At 56.1% G+C, this 17,624-nt stretch overlaps 1 protein-coding gene across 2 annotated transcripts in view; it reads left to right on the top strand.

Annotated features, from left to right (window-relative positions):
- Positions 1–17,624, top strand: part of RYR1 (ryanodine receptor 1) — a 102,630-nt gene that overhangs the window by 58,196 nt on the left and 26,810 nt on the right. The window contains exons 67-87 of one of the 2 annotated variants that reach the window (XM_040976366.1): positions 386–626; positions 1,957–2,044; positions 2,145–2,237; positions 2,697–2,711; positions 3,782–3,952; positions 5,121–5,180; positions 5,297–5,434; positions 5,857–5,969; positions 6,105–6,201; positions 6,442–6,548; positions 7,825–7,876; positions 8,016–8,087; positions 8,743–8,842; positions 9,210–9,289; positions 9,377–9,453; positions 10,070–10,143; positions 10,839–10,856; positions 11,924–12,004; positions 15,687–15,775; positions 16,086–16,214; positions 16,315–16,419. In XM_040976366.1, coding sequence (XP_040832300.1) covers positions 386–626; positions 1,957–2,044; positions 2,145–2,237; positions 2,697–2,711; positions 3,782–3,952; positions 5,121–5,180; positions 5,297–5,434; positions 5,857–5,969; positions 6,105–6,201; positions 6,442–6,548; positions 7,825–7,876; positions 8,016–8,087; positions 8,743–8,842; positions 9,210–9,289; positions 9,377–9,453; positions 10,070–10,143; positions 10,839–10,856; positions 11,924–12,004; positions 15,687–15,775; positions 16,086–16,214; positions 16,315–16,419 — 2,000 coding nt within the window. The remainder of the gene's footprint in view (positions 1–385; positions 627–1,956; positions 2,045–2,144; positions 2,238–2,696; positions 2,712–3,781; positions 3,953–5,120; positions 5,181–5,296; positions 5,435–5,856; positions 5,970–6,104; positions 6,202–6,441; positions 6,549–7,824; positions 7,877–8,015; positions 8,088–8,742; positions 8,843–9,209; positions 9,290–9,376; positions 9,454–10,069; positions 10,144–10,838; positions 10,857–11,923; positions 12,005–15,686; positions 15,776–16,085; positions 16,215–16,314; positions 16,420–17,624) is intronic. The other variant, XM_040976367.1, reaches the window with a different exon arrangement.

The raw sequence follows: 17,624 nt of genomic DNA, 5'->3' as shown, positions 1-17,624 counted from the left end.
AAGGAAGGAAGGAAGGAAAGCCACAGGGTGAAGTAAGAATCTGGGTCACTGGGGGGTCAGAGGGGGGTCAGAGGTTAAAGGCTGGAGTCAGGATCATGTTCGTCCAGGATGAGAATTCAATGGTCAGAGGTCAGGGTCTCGTGTCAGGCCAGTGTCACAGGATAGGAACATTGGTTCAGTTCAGGGTTAGAATTAAGACCAGGGTTTAGGGACTATGTCAAGTCAGCCTGGCCCAAGGTCAGAAGTGGATCAGAGGAGGGTCAGGGCCTAGTTGGGCTCAAATGATTAGTGCTGCTGGGTTCAAAGCACGTCTGAAGCCACGAGTTGGGGGGGTGAGGGCTAGGTCAGAGGTCAGATCCGAGTGCCCCACCTCTGTGTCCCACAGTGTTTGCCCAGCCCATCGTGAGCCGGGCACGGCCTGAGCTCCTGCACTCTCACTTCATCCCCACCATCGGGCGGCTGCGCAAGCGGGCAGGCAAGGTCGTAGCGGAAGAGGAGCAGCTGCGGCTGGAGGCCAAGGCGGAGGCCGAGGAGGGCGAGCTCCTGGTGCGGGATGAGTTCTCTGTGCTCTGCCGGGACCTATACGCCCTCTACCCACTGCTCATCCGCTACGTGGACAACAACAGGTCAGCCCGCCTTGGCTGGCCCCACCCCACCCTCTGATCTCCCCATATTCAGACCTGCAGTGCACTTCTTCCCATGCCCACCTGCCCCAACCCCACCCTCTGACAACCCCCTTCCCCCACCCCATCCCTTCTGGCTTCTGCCTCTTGTTTTCCCACTCACACTGTGTCGGCAGGCCTGGGTGGCTGGGGCTGTCTGGTGGCCCTGCACCATTACTAAGGAAAGGAAACTAGTTTGGATCTGATCAAGCTCATTGTCCCCTAGAAGCACAGCCCTTGAGTAAAATGACAAGGGCAGGTGTCATTAAATGACTAGCCTCTCCCTGACATCCCAACTCCTGCTTTCAGAGCCATAGCCCTGAGATGCAGTCTAATCCAGGGAGAGTGAATCAGGTTCAACTGTGCACTCCATCCTGGTTGAAATACATTTTAAGGTCGCATCAAGGGTTTGGTGATGGATTAACTATGTCTGCCCCGGGAGCAGCAATGGGAAGGGTGATGTATATGCTGTGTAAGTACCATTCGTGGTGTTGATTCAAGCTGAACCAACTGCTGAACCCAGTCACAAGGTCTGTCAGCACAAGTAAGCTACGAGAACTGTTGGCTCACCCTTGCCCTATTGAGCTTAGAGAGAACCTAGAAGCTTTCCATTTTTGCTACATTTGATCTAAGGGAAAGCTCCACGTCTTGCAGGTCTCAGAGCTTGGTTCTAGTTCCTGTCTGAGCAGAGGGGAGGGATGCTGGGGTGTGCAGGATCCACTGAGCGATCAGAGAAGGAAAAATGCCTGTGTTCCCCTCCTCTGCTCCCCCTGCTTGCTCATCTTGAAGCTCCTGAGAGGGGAAGGTGGACCCTCAGCAAGACTGGACAGTTGTGTCCCAGGCACATAAAGGGACACTACACAGTGATGAGTGGACGACTGGTGACAACACACAGCCACAGCTGTGTGGATGACATAGGCGTTAAGCTGAGGGACAGGATGGAGCCCCTGTCAGCTTGTTTATTTCTGTAATGTTGAGACCAGAAAAAAGTAGCTTATGGGCTAGCAGCAGGGTAAGGGTCATCACTGGGGCACAGGAAGAGGGTGAGGCTGTAGGAGGCACAAGGTTGCCTCTGAGAACTGCTTCTAGATGTAGGGGTGCTCACATGAGGACCAAGCGGCACCCACTCTTGGTGTGTCTGTTGGAACGCTAAATGTGAGTGCCAACCTTGTGCAGAAAAGCAATAGTTGTTTGAAAATGTAGACATGTGCACCTGAACATGGCCCCAGGAGACCCTATCTCTCCCACTGCCTGGGGACTGCCACCCTCACCTGCCACCATTCCCTTATCCCAGGGCACACTGGCTGACGGAGCCCAACCCCAGTGCTGAGGAGTTATTCCGGATGGTGGGCGAGATCTTCATCTACTGGTCCAAGTCCCATGTGAGTCCCCATCCCACTGCCGCTGCCCTCACCAACACCGTCTTCTCCCACCCTGGCCCACCCCACCCCCAACACAGTGCCTCCCCTTCTCCACCCCTAGAACTTTAAGCGTGAGGAGCAGAACTTCGTGGTCCAGAATGAGATCAACAACATGTCCTTCCTGACGGCTGACAGCAAGAGCAAGATGGCCAAGGTAGGTGCTCTGCTCAGCAGTTGGCACTTGGTGGGGAGGGAGGGTGCAGCCTCCGGGGAGTCCTGCCCGACCCCTTCTTACCCCTCCAGCTGGTCCTGTGCTGAGCACACTCCCTGTGGCCCTCACGACAGCTCCTCCTGCACACCAGCCCCCTCCTCCCCGGCTCTCCCTTCCACTTTCTCTCCTCCTCGCCAACCCTCATCCTACACTCACTTCCCTTCCCTGGTCTCCTCTCCCCATGGTCCCACACCCCTGCCTCCTATTCCCACTTGCCTCTTAGAATTGTCCCTCTTCAGGGTCCTGAAGAACAAACCCACTCCTTCCAGCCAGGTCTAGAAACGGCCAGCTTAAGGGGAGTGGGCCACAGGGTGGGGCAGAGGAACATGTGGAGTTGGGTGCAGGGTTCTCTGTGGGGCTCGGGTAACCCTTCTTGTCTCTGTCTGCAACCCGGTGGAGCAGGCGGGAGATGTACAGGTCAGCCCCAAGTCTGGGACCTTCTGCATGGCTCTTGACTAACCACCCACCCCACTCCCAGCCCCCACCCTTCTTCTCTTCCTCCCCCCAGCCCTTCCCCTCCTCTCAGGTCTTCACTAATTGACTTCTTTCTTTCTTTTTCTTTTCTTTTACTTTTTTTTTCATTTGTTAAGAAAAAAAGAAAGAAAGAAAGGCAACTTTCAGCTTTCCCAAAGCATTGTGGGCTGAGGTCTGGAGGGTGGGGCAGGCCAGCACGTGGCGCATGGTTAGGGGCAGTGGCACCTCACTGTGCCCTGGTTGACGGCTTGGGCGCTGGAGCCACCCAGAATGGGGTGGGCTCCTGTGTGGGGGGTTGGCTGTGGAACCTGGGTTGGGTTGAGCCTCCCCAGCACAGGGCCCTGGGAGGAGCCAGGCAGATGCTGCATGCGTGGCCTCCCGCAGTGTGCCTGGCCCTTGGGGTCTGCTCCGTGTGGCCGGCCCGCGTGGCTGTGGCTCTGGCCGAAGCTTGTCACTGGCATGCCTGGGCACGCCCGGGACACGGGTTTGCACCCAGGGGGCTCCAGAACACGGCTGTGGGACTCTGTGGATCTTTCTGGATCTTTCTGTCTCCCCATGTCCTTGTCTCCCTCTTCATCTCTCAGTGTCTCTCTTTCTTCCAATTTCTTTTGCCTCTTGCAACTCTTTGTGGATCTGCATCTTTCATTCTTGGAGACCTGGTCTTGGGATATGAAGTGTGGGAGTGTGCATGACAGGGGAGGGTCATCATGGGGAGTCTTGGGGGATTCTGGGAGAAGATTGTCAAAGCGGGAAAAAAAAAGGCCTGGATTTTGGGAAACCTTGGCAGGGTTTGGGTTAGGAGTTAGGCATTTGGGATACAGACTTGGGTCGGGGAGGGCCCACAGTCAGGGCTGGGTTCTGATGGGACGGAGTAGCAAGGCCAAGGGTAGAAGCGGAGGGGTGGTCTGAGGTTGGGTATGGGGTGCCTGCTGTCCAGGCAGGGGCTAGAGTGTGGGCAGTGGGGCCAGGCCTGAGCTGGGCCCAGGCTGGTGCTGAGCTCTCGGTCCCCACAGTCGGGCGGCTCGGACCAGGAACGCACCAAGAAGAAGCGCCGGGGTGACCGGTACTCAGTACAGACATCGCTCATCGTGGCCACACTGAAAAAGATGCTGCCCATCGGCCTGAACATGTGCGCACCCACTGACCAGGACCTCATCGCGCTGGCCAAGACCCGCTATGCCCTGGTACCTGCCCAGCCCCTCCTGGGAACCTGCCAAGTCCTCCTCCCCCAGCACCCACTGGTCATGGCGGGAGGCTCCCTCCCCCCACCCCACCCCCTGCGAGAACTCCTCCAGGATCCTGGACACCACTCACATCCAGGAATGTCACTAACATCACAGGGTCTTAATGAGCTCTGCAGGACCCCTGCCATGACACCATGAGTCCAAAAAGGTTCTGTCGGCACTCTAGAACCCGCCTCCTTCCATACTTAGGGTTGAGCCTTTGGGTTCTCCCTGAACTCACCTCCTATTGACCTCAGGACTGTGCTGGCTCCTCCCCTTCAATTCTACTTGTGCCCATCAAGGCGCTGGTGAACCCCAAACAGCCCCTAGGGTCCCAATAGCCCCTCCCACAGGTCAATATCCAAACCTCTGGGGTCTTGAGGATCATGAGGGTACAACTACTACTGCCCCAGAATCTTTTAAACCTCCTGGGATTCCAACGAGGCTCCCTTTTTGTCCCTTGTATGGGCCAGCAAGGACCTCCCCTCAGAATCCTTTTCGACCTTAGGGGCCCCAAGAAATTCTCACAGGATTTAGTTCTAAGACCCCTAGAAGCCTCCCTTGGATCCTACTAACTTGAAGACCACCAACTTCTGCCCTGGTTTCTCAAGGACCCCTTCCCTGGGACCTGCAAAAGCCTCTTTCTGAGGACTTCGGGCTCCTCCTAGCGCCCGCCAGGACCCTAAAGAGCACTGACCCCCTTTCCCTGCCCCCACCCTGCTGACCCTTACTTCAGTCCCTGTATACCAGTCACCTGGTTGATCTGGGTGATTCCCCATAGCCTTGTTGCTCATTGCCACGACCACCCACATCTTCAAAACCCCCTACTCCGTCTGACCCCTTCCCTCACCCGGCTTCCTCCTCAGCCTTATTCAGTCTTGGATGCTTGGCTCTCCTCATCTTGCTTCCTCATCCCAGATCCCCTGCGGGCCCTTGAATCCTTACTGTCACCCCAAGGCAGCCCTGTGCCCCCTTTGGCCTGCAAGGATGCCTCTGTTACCCCTGCCGACCTGTAGAGTCCTTCCTGGGCCTCTGTGTCCTCCCCAGAGCCAGCCCGGGAGGGAAGGAGGTGTGGGTCAGAGAACGGGCTGCACATGAGCACTGACGAGCTGCTGTCTTGTCTCCCCAGAAAGACACCGACGAGGAGGTCCGGGAGTTTCTGCAGAACAACCTTCACCTGCAAGGAAAGGTATTCCAGCCCCCCCCCCGGCCCCGCCCCACTCCCCAATCCCGCCGCCCCAGCCTGGAGCCGCAAGAGGCCCTGGAGGCCGGGTCGCCTCACCTGGACAACGCTGTCTCCCACAGGTCGAAGGTTCCCCATCTCTGCGCTGGCAGATGGCGCTCTACCGGGGCCTGCCTGGCCGCGAGGAGGGCACTGACGACCCGGAGAAAATCGTCCGCAGGGTCCAGGAGGTGTCGGCGGTGCTCTACCACCTGGAACAGGTGCGTGAGTGGGGGAAAAGCTTGGGATTCTGGGCGGAGCCTGGGGTGAGGCTGTGGCTCTGTGGGCGGGGCCTGGGTGAAACCTGGAGTTTGTGGGCGGGGCTTGGGTTGGCCTTGGAATTGTGGGCGGGGAAACCTGAGCCTTCATCTCGCCTTTGTGGGCGGAATCAAAGAAGTTCTGGGTCTGGAGCCTTGAGTCTGCGCGAATGGCCTTGGGTGGGCCTTGGAGTTGGAGCGAGGCCCAAGGGGAGGCACTGAATGTGTAGGCGGGACCTAGGATGGAAACAGATGTGCGGGCTCTGTGGGCGGAGCCCGGGTATTCCCCAGCCTGCTTGCAGACCTGGGTAGCTTGACGCAAGGCTGGGCTTGGGGATCAAGCTCCGGGCAGGGTCTGGCAACATGACCAAATGTCCCGCCTGCAGACCGAGCACCCTTACAAATCCAAGAAGGCCGTGTGGCACAAGCTGTTATCCAAGCAGCGCCGGCGAGCCGTGGTGGCCTGCTTCCGGATGACTCCGCTGTACAACTTACCAACGTAAGCCCTCACAGGCCAGGAGAGGGCAGGCTGAGGGACATGAGATGGGGGGGGATGGATAGAGAGGGGCTTCAGGGTTAGCGGGGGCAGCAGGTATATGGGAGTTGGAGACACAGCCAGACCTCGCTCTCACAGACACCGGGCCTGTAACATGTTCCTGGAGAGTTACAAGGCCGCCTGGATCCTGACCGAGGACCACAGTTTCGAGGATCGCATGATAGATGACCTTTCAGTGAGCCCGGGGCCACCGTGGGAGATGGGGAAGGCTGGAGATGGGCTGCCTGTTGCACACCTCCAGGGGGTGCTCTTCGCATGGAGGGGATAAAATGGCAGCCTCTGGCTTGCAGAGAACCAAGGCAGGGAATAGGATGTGGGGGAAGAGACAAAAAAAATCCAGCCCATGTGGCTACAGGCAAAGATAAGAGGGGACTTTGGAAGCCTTTCCCCAGCCCCGCCTCTACCCCGACTCCAGAAAGCTGGGGAGCAGGAGGAAGAGGAGGAGGAAGTGGAGGAGAAGAAGCCTGACCCCCTGCACCAGCTGGTTCTGCACTTTAGCCGGACAGCCTTAACGGAAAAGAGGTGAGGGTGCTACCTAGCCTCAGACAAGCCCCAGGTCCTGGGGAAGAGCCCTCCCCTCCCCATCACATGCACACAGGGAGGCCTTCTGTGTCCCCCAATCCCCATTCCTGGGGAACCCCCACATACAGCTGCTCTTCCTCCCTCTCAGGGCATCTCCTCTGCAGGGCTCACAGGCCTTGTAAGTGTCACTGGGCTTATCTATTGCCAAAGGTCTCCCTCAAACACAATCAGGGTCTTTGGGGTGAGGGGAAAACAACATGATTTCCAGCATACAGAAGAGGCCGGAGCTTTGTCAGGCTCGGGCCTGTGAGAAGCCGTGGCCTTGGGGAGAGCTGCCTAGAGGCGCGGCATGTGAGGTCAGACACTATGCCAAGCCCTCGGACAGATGCTGCCCTCCCATCGTCGAGGGATTAAGTGCAGAAAGGGGCCATCTTTCTTCCACGTGTCATGTCAGGGACCATGCAGTCTGCAGCTGAGCAGTGGCTTCTGTGACTGCAGTGATGACCTCATCGGCGACCCAGGCTCTGTTTGACTTTCTGCTCTGCCAATCTTAGCTCTTGGCTAGTGATCCCAAGATGGACACTGCACATCCAGACATCATGTCACAGGCCAGACAGCAAACACAAGGCAGGAGGGGCAGGAAAGACTTTTCTCTAAGTGAGATCTTCAGTCTATGTCCAAGAAGGGATGTTGCACTCTGGAAGCTTCTCTCACATCTCATTGGCCAGCGTTCTGACCTCAGGCCACGGTGGGGTCCTGGTTTCCATCTGGTGGGCCAAGAGTGACTCTGGGGCTGGGCTGTTCAGTTGAATCTCAATGCAAGTTCCAAACATCAATGAGCCCCATTCCAGTTTCCCCACCTGTAGAATGGGATCACTCATGTACCTCCTTAGCAGGATAACTGTGTTCACTTCTGCAAGGCACTTAGAAGAGGCACTGGCCCAGGGTAAACCCTGAGCAAGCCCGGAGAGAAAGCGGTGGCTGAGCCCAGTCGCTAAGTGAGCCAGCGTGTGGCAGAGTGGCCTGGAGGCCCAAGGCTCCCTCTCTGCAGCTGACCACGGCTGTGGGAAGAGCCCCCAAGAGCTCCAGCACAATGTCCCTGTGAATCCCTTTCTCCCCACTGTGACCAAGTAGAGAGAGTCCCCCTTGGCTCTGCCTCCACCCCCAAGACACCCGCCTACACCACGCAGCCTACTGTGCAGAGGGCAGATTCTCCAAAGATGCTGTTGTAGGATGGGATCCTGACTTCCCCTCCTTCCCCTGCTTCCTTCCTCAGCAAACTGGATGAGGATTACCTGTACATGGCCTACGCCGACATCATGGCCAAGGTGAGGCCCCACCTCGCCTCACATTGCACCTTAGCTCTGGGGGCAGGCTGCCTGCTCCCGGGGTGTGTATAGAGCTGGGGGTGGCTTGAGGCATTTCCTCTGCTAGACCCATCACCCTGCACTAATACCTCCTCTCCAGAGCTGCCACCTGGAGGAGGGAGGGGAGAACGGCGGCGAAGCTGAAGAAGAGGAGGTTGAGGTCTCCTTTGAGGTAGGTGGGGATGGGGGTCCTGGAGGAATGGGCTGGGGACCTGATTAACATATCATTAGCATGAGTTCAAAGGGCCAAACTGGGCAGTGATGTCCAATGCCAGGAACATTGACTTGAGCCAGGCTCCCTCCACCCACACCTTGGCATCTGGTAACCCTTCCTCTGAACCATGGTTTTAGATGAATAAAAGGAATCTGTAGCAGAGGAAAACATGTACAAAGTAGTTGCCGAAATAGTAAAAAGAGCACAATTGTGCTGTGATAAGACTTGTACCTCTTTATGACTCTGTCAGGGAACTAGACTTAGTAGGTGGTCAGAATTAGCTACTGTAATTGAGAAGTAGGGATGCACATAAGCCATATCATAAGGTGTCTGTGGCAACAGCAATGTGACATGGGCACATCTGGGAACCTTCTTGAGGACAAAGCTGGACCTCAGACTGCTCCATTCCCAATCCATGTAGATCTCTCTGCCTGCCTCACCTTGTGCTAGCTGTAGGGGTTACATCCTGGACAGAATTCACAGGAGACAAATGGGTCACAGCTGAAAGCATGAGTCCCCGATGGGGTTGGAGCCAGAGGGCAGAGGGGTGAGAGGAGAAGGCGCTGGCTGTGGAGCCGGGGGCGCTTCGCCCATGGGTCTGCCTCTGTCCCAGGAGAAAGAGATGGAGAAGCAGAGGCTCCTGTACCAGCAGTCACGGCTGCACAACCGCGGGGCTGCCGAGATGGTGCTGCAGATGATCAGTGCCTGCAAAGGTGCTGCACGCACATGTGCCCTGCTCCTCGCATGTGCAGCCTGCTCCTTGCACACACTTGTCTATCCTATCTCCCCCATGGGCCTTACTGGCACACTTGGCCAGCCCTTGCACACACACCCTGCTCCTCACATATACTCCCCCTGGGCCGTGCATGCACTTACACTCTGTGCTTTGCAAACTGTCCTTGGGCCCTCACCTTGCAACTCCTGCCTGCATCCTTCAGCCCTGGTTGCCCCTAGGCATATGCCTTGGGTCATGTTCCCATGCCCCTTCCCTTATCCCCTGGGTGGCTGTCATCTGCTGGAGACAACAGCCTGCTTCCCCCAGACTGGACAGCTTCCAACCCTCCCTGGCCTCTCCCCCAGGAGAGACAGGTGCCATGGTGTCCTCCACTCTGAAGCTGGGCATCTCCATCCTCAATGGAGGCAATGCCGAAGTACAGCAGGTAATGGGTGAAGCGGCTTGGGGGCGAGGGAAGGCTCAGGGGTTGGAGATGCTCCTGGGTAGAATTCAGCTCTCCTTCCCTCTACAGAAAATGCTGGATTATCTGAAGGACAAGAAGGAAGTTGGCTTCTTCCAGAGCATCCAGGCGCTGATGCAGACCTGCAGGTAGGTCCAGCTGTGCGGCTGCAAGTGTAGCTGAGGCTGCACCCACTCCTGGGACTACTTCCTGTGCTGGTTCTGCCCTGATGGTCCGAGCAGAGTTCTACCCAGAGTAGCTCAGACAGCAGGGCATGTGTTCTGAGTGTCAGTGTGGGCTGCTAGGGGGAGGCTGATGGCTTGTGTTCTGGATTCCAGACAGTGGAACCAGTAGGGTGCTAAGACTGGGGGGTGGGGGAAGGGGTGGGAATTCAGCCAACAGTAGGATCAGTAGGGTGCTAAGAATCCAGCACGGCGGGTACTCTGGGCCCTCCCAGCTGACCACTGGCTGCCAACAGGCTCTCACTGTATCCCTCTGTATCTCTGGCTGATCTATGGTTTCTGACCCCTGGTTATCCCGACTGGTATATGGTTTATCTTAGCCCTACCTTACTTCACAGAGTTGAGGGAGGGAGGAGGGGCAGGCAGAAGCTGAGCACCCCTGATTTCTGCCCTCCTTGATGGCAGTGTGTACTTGGCTTCCCAGCACTCCACAGCCGGCCGCCCCGTGGGGTCTACCAGTCTCTGGGTGAGGGGAGGCAGAGGCTGCTTCCCAGCACCCCCACCCCGTCTGTATTTCCCTCAGTGTCCTGGATCTCAATGCCTTCGAGAGACAGAACAAGGCAGAGGGGCTGGGCATGGTGAACGAAGATGGAACTGGTGAGGCCCTGTCTGGGGTGTCCCTGTGCCTGGGACATCCTCTGGGACCCACCTCCTCTCCCCCCCTCCAGCCACTGTCCAGAGTCCCCTTTGCCCAAGGGTTCCCTGGGGTCCCTATCCTTACTGGGGCCCCCAGTCCCGCTCCCTCCACGTTCCCTCCAGGGCCTTACCTCACCCCCTACTCCATGCCACCACCATGGTCCCCATCCTTGGGTATCATTCTGTCCTGTGTTGGCTCACCCATCACCACGTGGCCCCTGTCCCTCCCTCCCCTCCATGTGCCCAACACACTGGTTGCTGTTCTCTCATTAATGTCCCTAATCTGGGTTAATCGAATCTCCTCTTTGCTGTGTTTTGATGTGTCTAACCTTTCTACCACCTGGTCCTCACCCCTGCCTCTCCACCTCCACCCATCCATCTCTCTCCCTCCTTTTTTTTTTTTTTTTTTTGTTCTCCTTTTCCTCTGCTTTGGCCTCCATCTCCTCCTCTTTTCCTTTCTGATCTGCTCCTCCTCTGTCTCCTGGCCCACACCACCCCCACCCCACCTTGGGACTTCTTCCCTGTGGTTATGTCTCCCCATGTGTCTGGGTTCCTGACCGGTGCCTATGTGTGTTTTCCTGTGGTCTGTTGGTCTCCCCCGTCTCTTTTTCCCTCTTTTCTCCTGCTTCCTCCTCCCATCCTGTCGGCTGCCCCAGTCATCAATCGCCAGAACGGTAATTGCCCCAACCCCGCCTCCACTCCCGTGCTGTGCTGCTGCCCCTCTCCCTCCTAACCCTTCCTCCCCTTCCACCTGGGGGCTGAGGATCTGGGATGTCCAGGGAGCGAAGACTCATGTCTGTGCAAATCTTGAGATGCGGAGTCCAAACACCAAGATGCTAGTCCCAGATGAGCCATGGACCACACAGGGGACCAAGAACGAGTCTCCTACCTTATCATCCCCCTACCCACCCAAGCCTCAGCTTCCCCACTGGAGGAAGCTCCAGGCCTTTGCCCGGCTGAGTGTTCGTGGGCTTCCAGACCCAGATTCGCAGTCCCGGGGTGGGGTCGTGCCCAATCCCACCTTCTCGGCTCTTTGTGCTCCGGTCTCTGATTGGTTGGTCGGCGTTTCCCATCCGCCAATCAGATTGGTTGCCTCCAGCATCCACTCTAATTGGTGTGCGCCTGCTGCCTCTGCGCCTGCTCTGATGGATCCCTTCTGGTCTCCTCCCCTAAGGCCACTGTGATGACCATTTTGATGCCCATTCTGATCGCCTCCCTCCTGCCCTGTGACAGCTACCCTCGTCCCTTGCTGCTCCTGCACTGGCTGCTCCTGATGGTTGGCTTGCAAACCCTTCCTCCTACCCCGGCCCATGCCCCACCCTATCCCCTGCTCAGTGTCTTTGTGTGAAAGTGACCCCAATCCCCATAATCTATTAACCCCCATGGCCTGGAGGGGGGCTGAGGGTGACATCAGCTGCCTGCACATCTGCGGGGTCAGCAGATATTCCCGGATGTCATGCCAAGTGGCGGCATCAGAGGGACACAGATGCTGTGGAAAGACACTTGAGGCCCTGGCATCATGGCTCAAGGTGCCGACCACTGACATCATGGACTTTGAGGTCAAGGCCCTTGATATATCAGGTGCCCATGACCCCTCACAGTGTCTTTGAAGAGGTGGCTGCCCCTCCCAGCACCCCTGTGCTTTGTGCATGCACGTGCAGTGTGCATGGGCTGTGTGTGCATGTGTGTGCTGTGCCTGCACGCCTGACCCCTCATGAACGCACCCCTCCCTCCCACCCAGGAGAGAAGGTCATGGCCGATGATGAATTCACGCAAGACCTGTTCCGGTTTCTGCAGTTGCTCTGCGAAGGACACAATAACGGTGAGGAAGAGCCTGATGTGAGGAGTTGGGAGGAGGCGTGACCAGGGTCAGTGGCGACGGCTCAGGCGGCCAGGCTTGTCCTTCATCCTTCCTTTTAAACAGCCGGAGGTTCCTCCCCTGCCAGAATCCTCCTGGGATTTCTGCACTGTCCACTCGTTGCTTCACTTTTACATCATCTGACAAGTCCAATGTGCACCCCCCGATACACACACACTAGCAATTTCCAAAAATTAAAAAAATAATAATAAATGGCCAACAACCCATTGGTCCACATGGGCAATGGGTTGTGTGCCCTTTCCCCACAGATATTTCAGGGCAGCTGGGAAAACTCCACACCTCTAGTGGGGTTTCTGCATGCCGGGCCAGTAAAAAAGTTGGCTAGCGTCTTTGTGCAGCGATCATTTGTTTAGCTTCTGACCCCCCTGGCGGGAGGGGAGCTGACAGGTGCTTTCCTAGCTTTGCTGAGAGTTCCTGCCAGGAGCGTTCTGGTTCAGCCAGTTGAGCCGCAGAGAATGACATGGCCGGCTCCTCCCAGGTGGCACAATTGATGAGAAGCCGCGACCTCAGAGACTCCCAGATGATACGCAGGGAATGCCAGTGTTCTGCCCGATAGACATTCCGCCCAGCGTCTAGATAGGTACAGCCTCGAGGTTGGGGTCCTGACCCCTAGTGTGTGGTTAGGAAACCACAGACAACTGGAACTTCACTTTCCTGACAAGAACAGAATCTTTAGCGTGCTGGCCTCCAGGCTTCACCACACTGAGCTGGTGTTCGTGAAGGGAACGGACTGGTGATTGTCTCTCATCTTCACTTTCCAGAAAAAGAGGAGATGTCACTGTTGTTTTGAATTCCCAAAAACTTTAGGTCTACAACTACTTCTTTAAGGCTTCTGAAATACATTTGTCCCAAGAGACTGAGATTTTTTAAAACTTTGTTTTATTATTCTTTCAGAATTACACAGAGAAGGAAAGATAGAGTTCTTCCATCTACTGCTTCACTCCCCAAATGGCTGCAGCAGCCAGAGCTGGGCTGGTCTAAAGCCAGGAGCTTCCTCCAGGTCCCCCACATGTGCTCAGGAGCCCCAAGAACTGGGGACCTCCTCCACTGTCCTCTCAGGCCATTAGCAGAGAGCTGGATCAGAAGTGGAGCTGCGGCCCGGCCCCGTGGCTAGCGGCTAAATTCCTCGCCTTCACGCACTGGGATCCCCTATGGCCGCTGGTTCTAATTCCGGCAGCCCCGCTTCCCATCCAGCTCCCTGCTTGTGGCCTGGGAAAGCAGTGGAGGACGGCCCAAAGCTTTGGGACCCTGCACCCTCATGGGACACCTGGGGGAGGTTCCTGATTCCTGGCTTCAGATCGGCGCAGCACTGGCCGTAGCAGCCACTTGGGGAGTGAATCATCGGATAGAAGATCTTCCTCTCTGTTTCTCCATCTGACTTTCAGATAAAAATAAATAAAATGTTTTAAAAAAAAGAAAGAAAGAAAAAGAAGTGGAGCTACCAGCACTTGAATCAGCACCTATATGACATGCCAGCATGCAGGTGGAGGCCTAGCCCACTATGTCATGGTGCCAGCCCTGATTACTTACTTGGAAAGCATAGTTAGAGAAAGAGAAAGATCTTCCATCTGCTGACTCACTCCCCAAATGACCGTTATGGCCGGAACTGTGACTAGGCCAGGCCGAAGCCAGGAGCCTGAAACCCCTTCCAGGTCCCCTGTGCAAAGGCCTGAGCACCTGGGCCGTCTTCTGCTACCTTCCCGGCACATTAGCAGGGAGCCAGATCAGATAGAACTTAAACCGGTGCTCATGGGATGCTGGCATCACAGGCTGTGGTTTAGCCAGCTGCACTACAATGCCAGTCCTAAAACAGAATTGGTCTGTAGGGTTTTAAATAAATTTTAATCTCCCAAGTCTGTGACTATTCGAAAATGAGAATGTTGAGGAAAAAAAAAAGGAAGGAAGGAAGGAAGGAAGGAAGAAAATAAATGAGAATGTTCTTCTAGTTAGATTCCTCTTGCCCACTGCATTTGCAACCCCATGTTCTGCCCACATTCATGGGGTTACTCATCAGCACCATGAAAGAGGCGTCTTTCCGGTTTCAGACACCACGTGCATTTTGGGTGGTCACTGCCCTCCGGGGTGGAGAGGACAGTGCTGTCTCTGCACACGTCTGTGGCGCTGGTTTCGGTTGGCACAAACCTAGATGGGATCTATGTCACCATTTCCACATGCAGTTGATTTTAACTCTCTGTTAAACAGTGTTCCCTTGTCAGATATGTGAATGGACATGTGACCCCTCTTCCATCTTCCCCGACACCTAGTGGGCATTCAGCGCAGGCTTCCGGGAAATAAATGGAGGACTGAACCTCCAATTCTCCTGCTAAATGGTGCTCTATAAATATTTCCTGAAGGGGGCTGGCATTGTGACTTAACAAGCTAATCCTCCAGCTTCAGTTGCCAGCATTCCATATGGGGTCAGTTCATGTGCCGTCTGCTCCACTTCCAAACCAGCTTTCTGCTGATGGCCTGGGAGGGCAGCAAAGGAATTTCCAAGTCCTTGGGACCCTGTACCCATGTGGCCATTGCAACCATTTGGGGAGTGAAGCAGCTGATGGACTCGTTCTCTTTGTAAAAATTTCTTTCTAATAAAAAAATAAAATTTTTTCTAAAGAAATGGGAGATTTAGCATACATAATGAGGTCAGCAGCCACATTTTAAGCAGTTATATACATATTTTTTTAAAGATGTATTTATTTTTATTACAAAGTCAGATATACAGAGAGGAGGAGAGACAGAGAGAAAGATCTTCTGTCCGATGTTTCACTCCCCAAGTGACTGCAACAGCTGGTGCTGTGCCGATCTGAAGCCGGGTACCAGGAACTTCTTTCCAGGTGTCCCATGAGGGTGCAGGGTCCCAAAGCTTTGGGCCGTCCTCCACTGCTTTCCCAGGCCACAAGCAGGGAGCTGGATGGGAAGCGGGGCTGCCGGGATTAAAACCAGCGCCCATATGGGATCCCAGCACGTTCAAGGCAAGGACTTTAGCCACTAGACCACGCCGCCAGGCCCAAAAAAATAAATCTTTCTAAAAATATATTTCCTGGGTCCGGCGCAGTGGTGCAGTGGTTAAGGTCCTCGCCTTGCACGCCCGGGATCCCATATGGGCGCCGGTTCTATCCCGGCAGCCCCGCTTCCCATCCAGCTCCCTGCCTGTGGCCCGGGAAAGCAGTCGAGGACAGCCCAACGCCTTGGGACCCTGCACCCACGTGGGAGACCCAGAAGAGCCTCCTGGCTTCGGATCGGCATAGCATCGGCGGTTGCACTCACTTGGGGAGTGAATCATCGGACGGAAGATCTTCCTCTCTGTCTCTCCTCTCTGTATATCTGCCTTTCCAATGAAAAAAAAATAATAATAATAAAAATAAATCTTTAAAAATATATTTCCTGGAGGAAAAGGAAAATGAGCAAATAACTGACCCTTCACCACACCTGACACACAGTAGGCCCTCAGTAGTTCCATCGTGAGGTAACCGAGTGATCCTTCATCTTCCTCTGACATATGGTGAGTATATTTGATAGACAGTCATTAGAGACGTGAGCCATGGTGTATCATCTGGCATGCAATAGGCACTCCATAAATGCATGGTCGGTGCTCCGGTGCGTGAATGCCTTTTCACCTCCCTAGATTTCCAAAACTACCTGCGGACACAGACCGGGAACACCACCACAATCAACATTATCATCTGCACGGTGGACTACCTCCTGCGTCTGCAGGTAAGAATGCCAGTCCCCCCCACCCCGGGGAAGTGAGACCGCCACGTCCCCCGGGGAAGTGAGACCACCAGGTCCCCCGGGGAAGTGAGGACGCCAGGGGAAAGTGAGACTGCCAGTGCCCCGGCAGTGAGGACGTCAGGCCCCTGGGGCAGTGAGGATGCTAGCCCTAAAGCCCTGGGCTGTGAGGATGTCAGGTACCCCCTGGGCAGTGAGGACGCCAGCCCTACCCCACCCCACCCCACCCTGGGCGTCCTGCGGGGCCTGGGCTGCAGCCTGCATCCTCACCGCCTGCCCACACCCACTGCTGCAGGAGTCCATCAGCGACTTCTACTGGTACTACTCGGGCAAGGACGTCATTGAGGAGCAGGGCAAGAGAAACTTCTCCAAGGCCATGTCTGTGGCCAAGCAGGTGTTCAACAGCCTCACCGAGTATATCCAGGTAGGACCTGCCCACTGGAGCAAGGTGGGACGGAGTAGCCCTTGGCCATCCCTGGGGCTCACGCAGCCCTCTCTGCTAACCACCACCACCCCTTCCCCAGGGCCCCTGCACCGGGAACCAGCAGAGCCTGGCACACAGCCGCCTCTGGGACGCTGTGGTGGGATTCCTGCACGTGTTTGCCCACATGATGATGAAGCTGGCTCAGGTTCGAGTCCCTCAGCGCCTTCACCCCACCCTCATTCCCGCCGCCCTGTGGGGCACTGTTTCCAAGACTTGCCCTCATCCAAGACCTCCACATACAGCCAAGTCCATCCTCCTCTTGGATTGGCAGGCCCCATGGCCGCGCCTCTTCTGTCCCTGCCCACCAGCCGCTTTCCACCTGCACTCCACACTCCAGATGGCCCCGGTATGCTGGGCCTGGCACCCCTAGGGTCAGCTCTTCACTAGCACAGCGGGAAGCCCTCTGGTCCCTGATGAGGACAGGCAGGCGTAGGGCTGGCTTCTCAGACCATGGCCGGCAGCTGAAGGAGTGTTTCGGTCTTTCATGCTGCTTGTGGCAGATGACGCCCATCTCGGGCACCCACGATGTAAGGTCCTTGTCCACCCCATGTCGCAGTTCTTGAATCCTTGCGCCCCACTTCCCCTTGCCACTGCTGTCCCCTTGCAGCTTTGTCAGTGTTCATAAATGCTTTTTCACCCTTTTGCTCTGCTGCTGCCTAATCCACGCCACCCAGTTGAGCCAGACATGAAACCTTTCCTAGGAGCACTCACTGCCGTAGTTCCCACGTTTTCCAGCAGGTGGCAGTAAGGTGTCCTGTAGACTAATATCCCAGCAGGTGGGGGTCCTGAGGAAGGGTTGGGCCTGGAAGATATTGCTGGCCCCATGCACGTTGGGTGTGAGGCAGAGGGCAGGCGACGGATGAGGCATGAAGATGAGGCCTGGGGTTCTGCACGGAGACGGTGCTTAGAGCTGCACAAGTATGTTGGGATTAGCCGCTGTTTTGAACCTGGCCTGGCAGCCACATTGAAAACCAAACATGGTCACAAACGGGCAACTTTATGTGTCTCGACCTATGTGAACTTTATGTGAGGTGTCTGAGGCACTATGCGAGGAGGCAGTTACCCTTGGGGTCTCCCAGTACACAGCGCACCCCACACCCCCCAGTCAGGCCCCTCCCCACGTGCCTGGCTCCATTCCCTCCTCAGATCTGGGTCTCTGTGGTCTCTGTGGTCTCTGTCTCTGCCTCAAATGTTTGCGCTCCAGGCTTCCCCCTTGCCCAGTCCTCGCTGCCCCCGCACATCCCTCCTGGGCCTGCTGCCCGGAAGTGCCAACCCCACCCCCCAATCCTGTCTCTCTGCTCCCTCCCTTGCTTCCGAGGAACATGTCTGGACTCGGGTCCCCTCGGAGGT

This window comes from Ochotona curzoniae, unplaced genomic scaffold, assembly GCF_017591425.1.
Source record: "Ochotona curzoniae isolate NIBS_2020 unplaced genomic scaffold, NIBS_Ocur_1.0 contig_2699, whole genome shotgun sequence".
Classification (NCBI taxonomy): domain Eukaryota; kingdom Metazoa; phylum Chordata; class Mammalia; order Lagomorpha; family Ochotonidae; genus Ochotona; species Ochotona curzoniae.
Note: the sequence above shows the minus strand (reverse complement) of the source record. Positions and strands in the feature narration are given on the sequence as shown.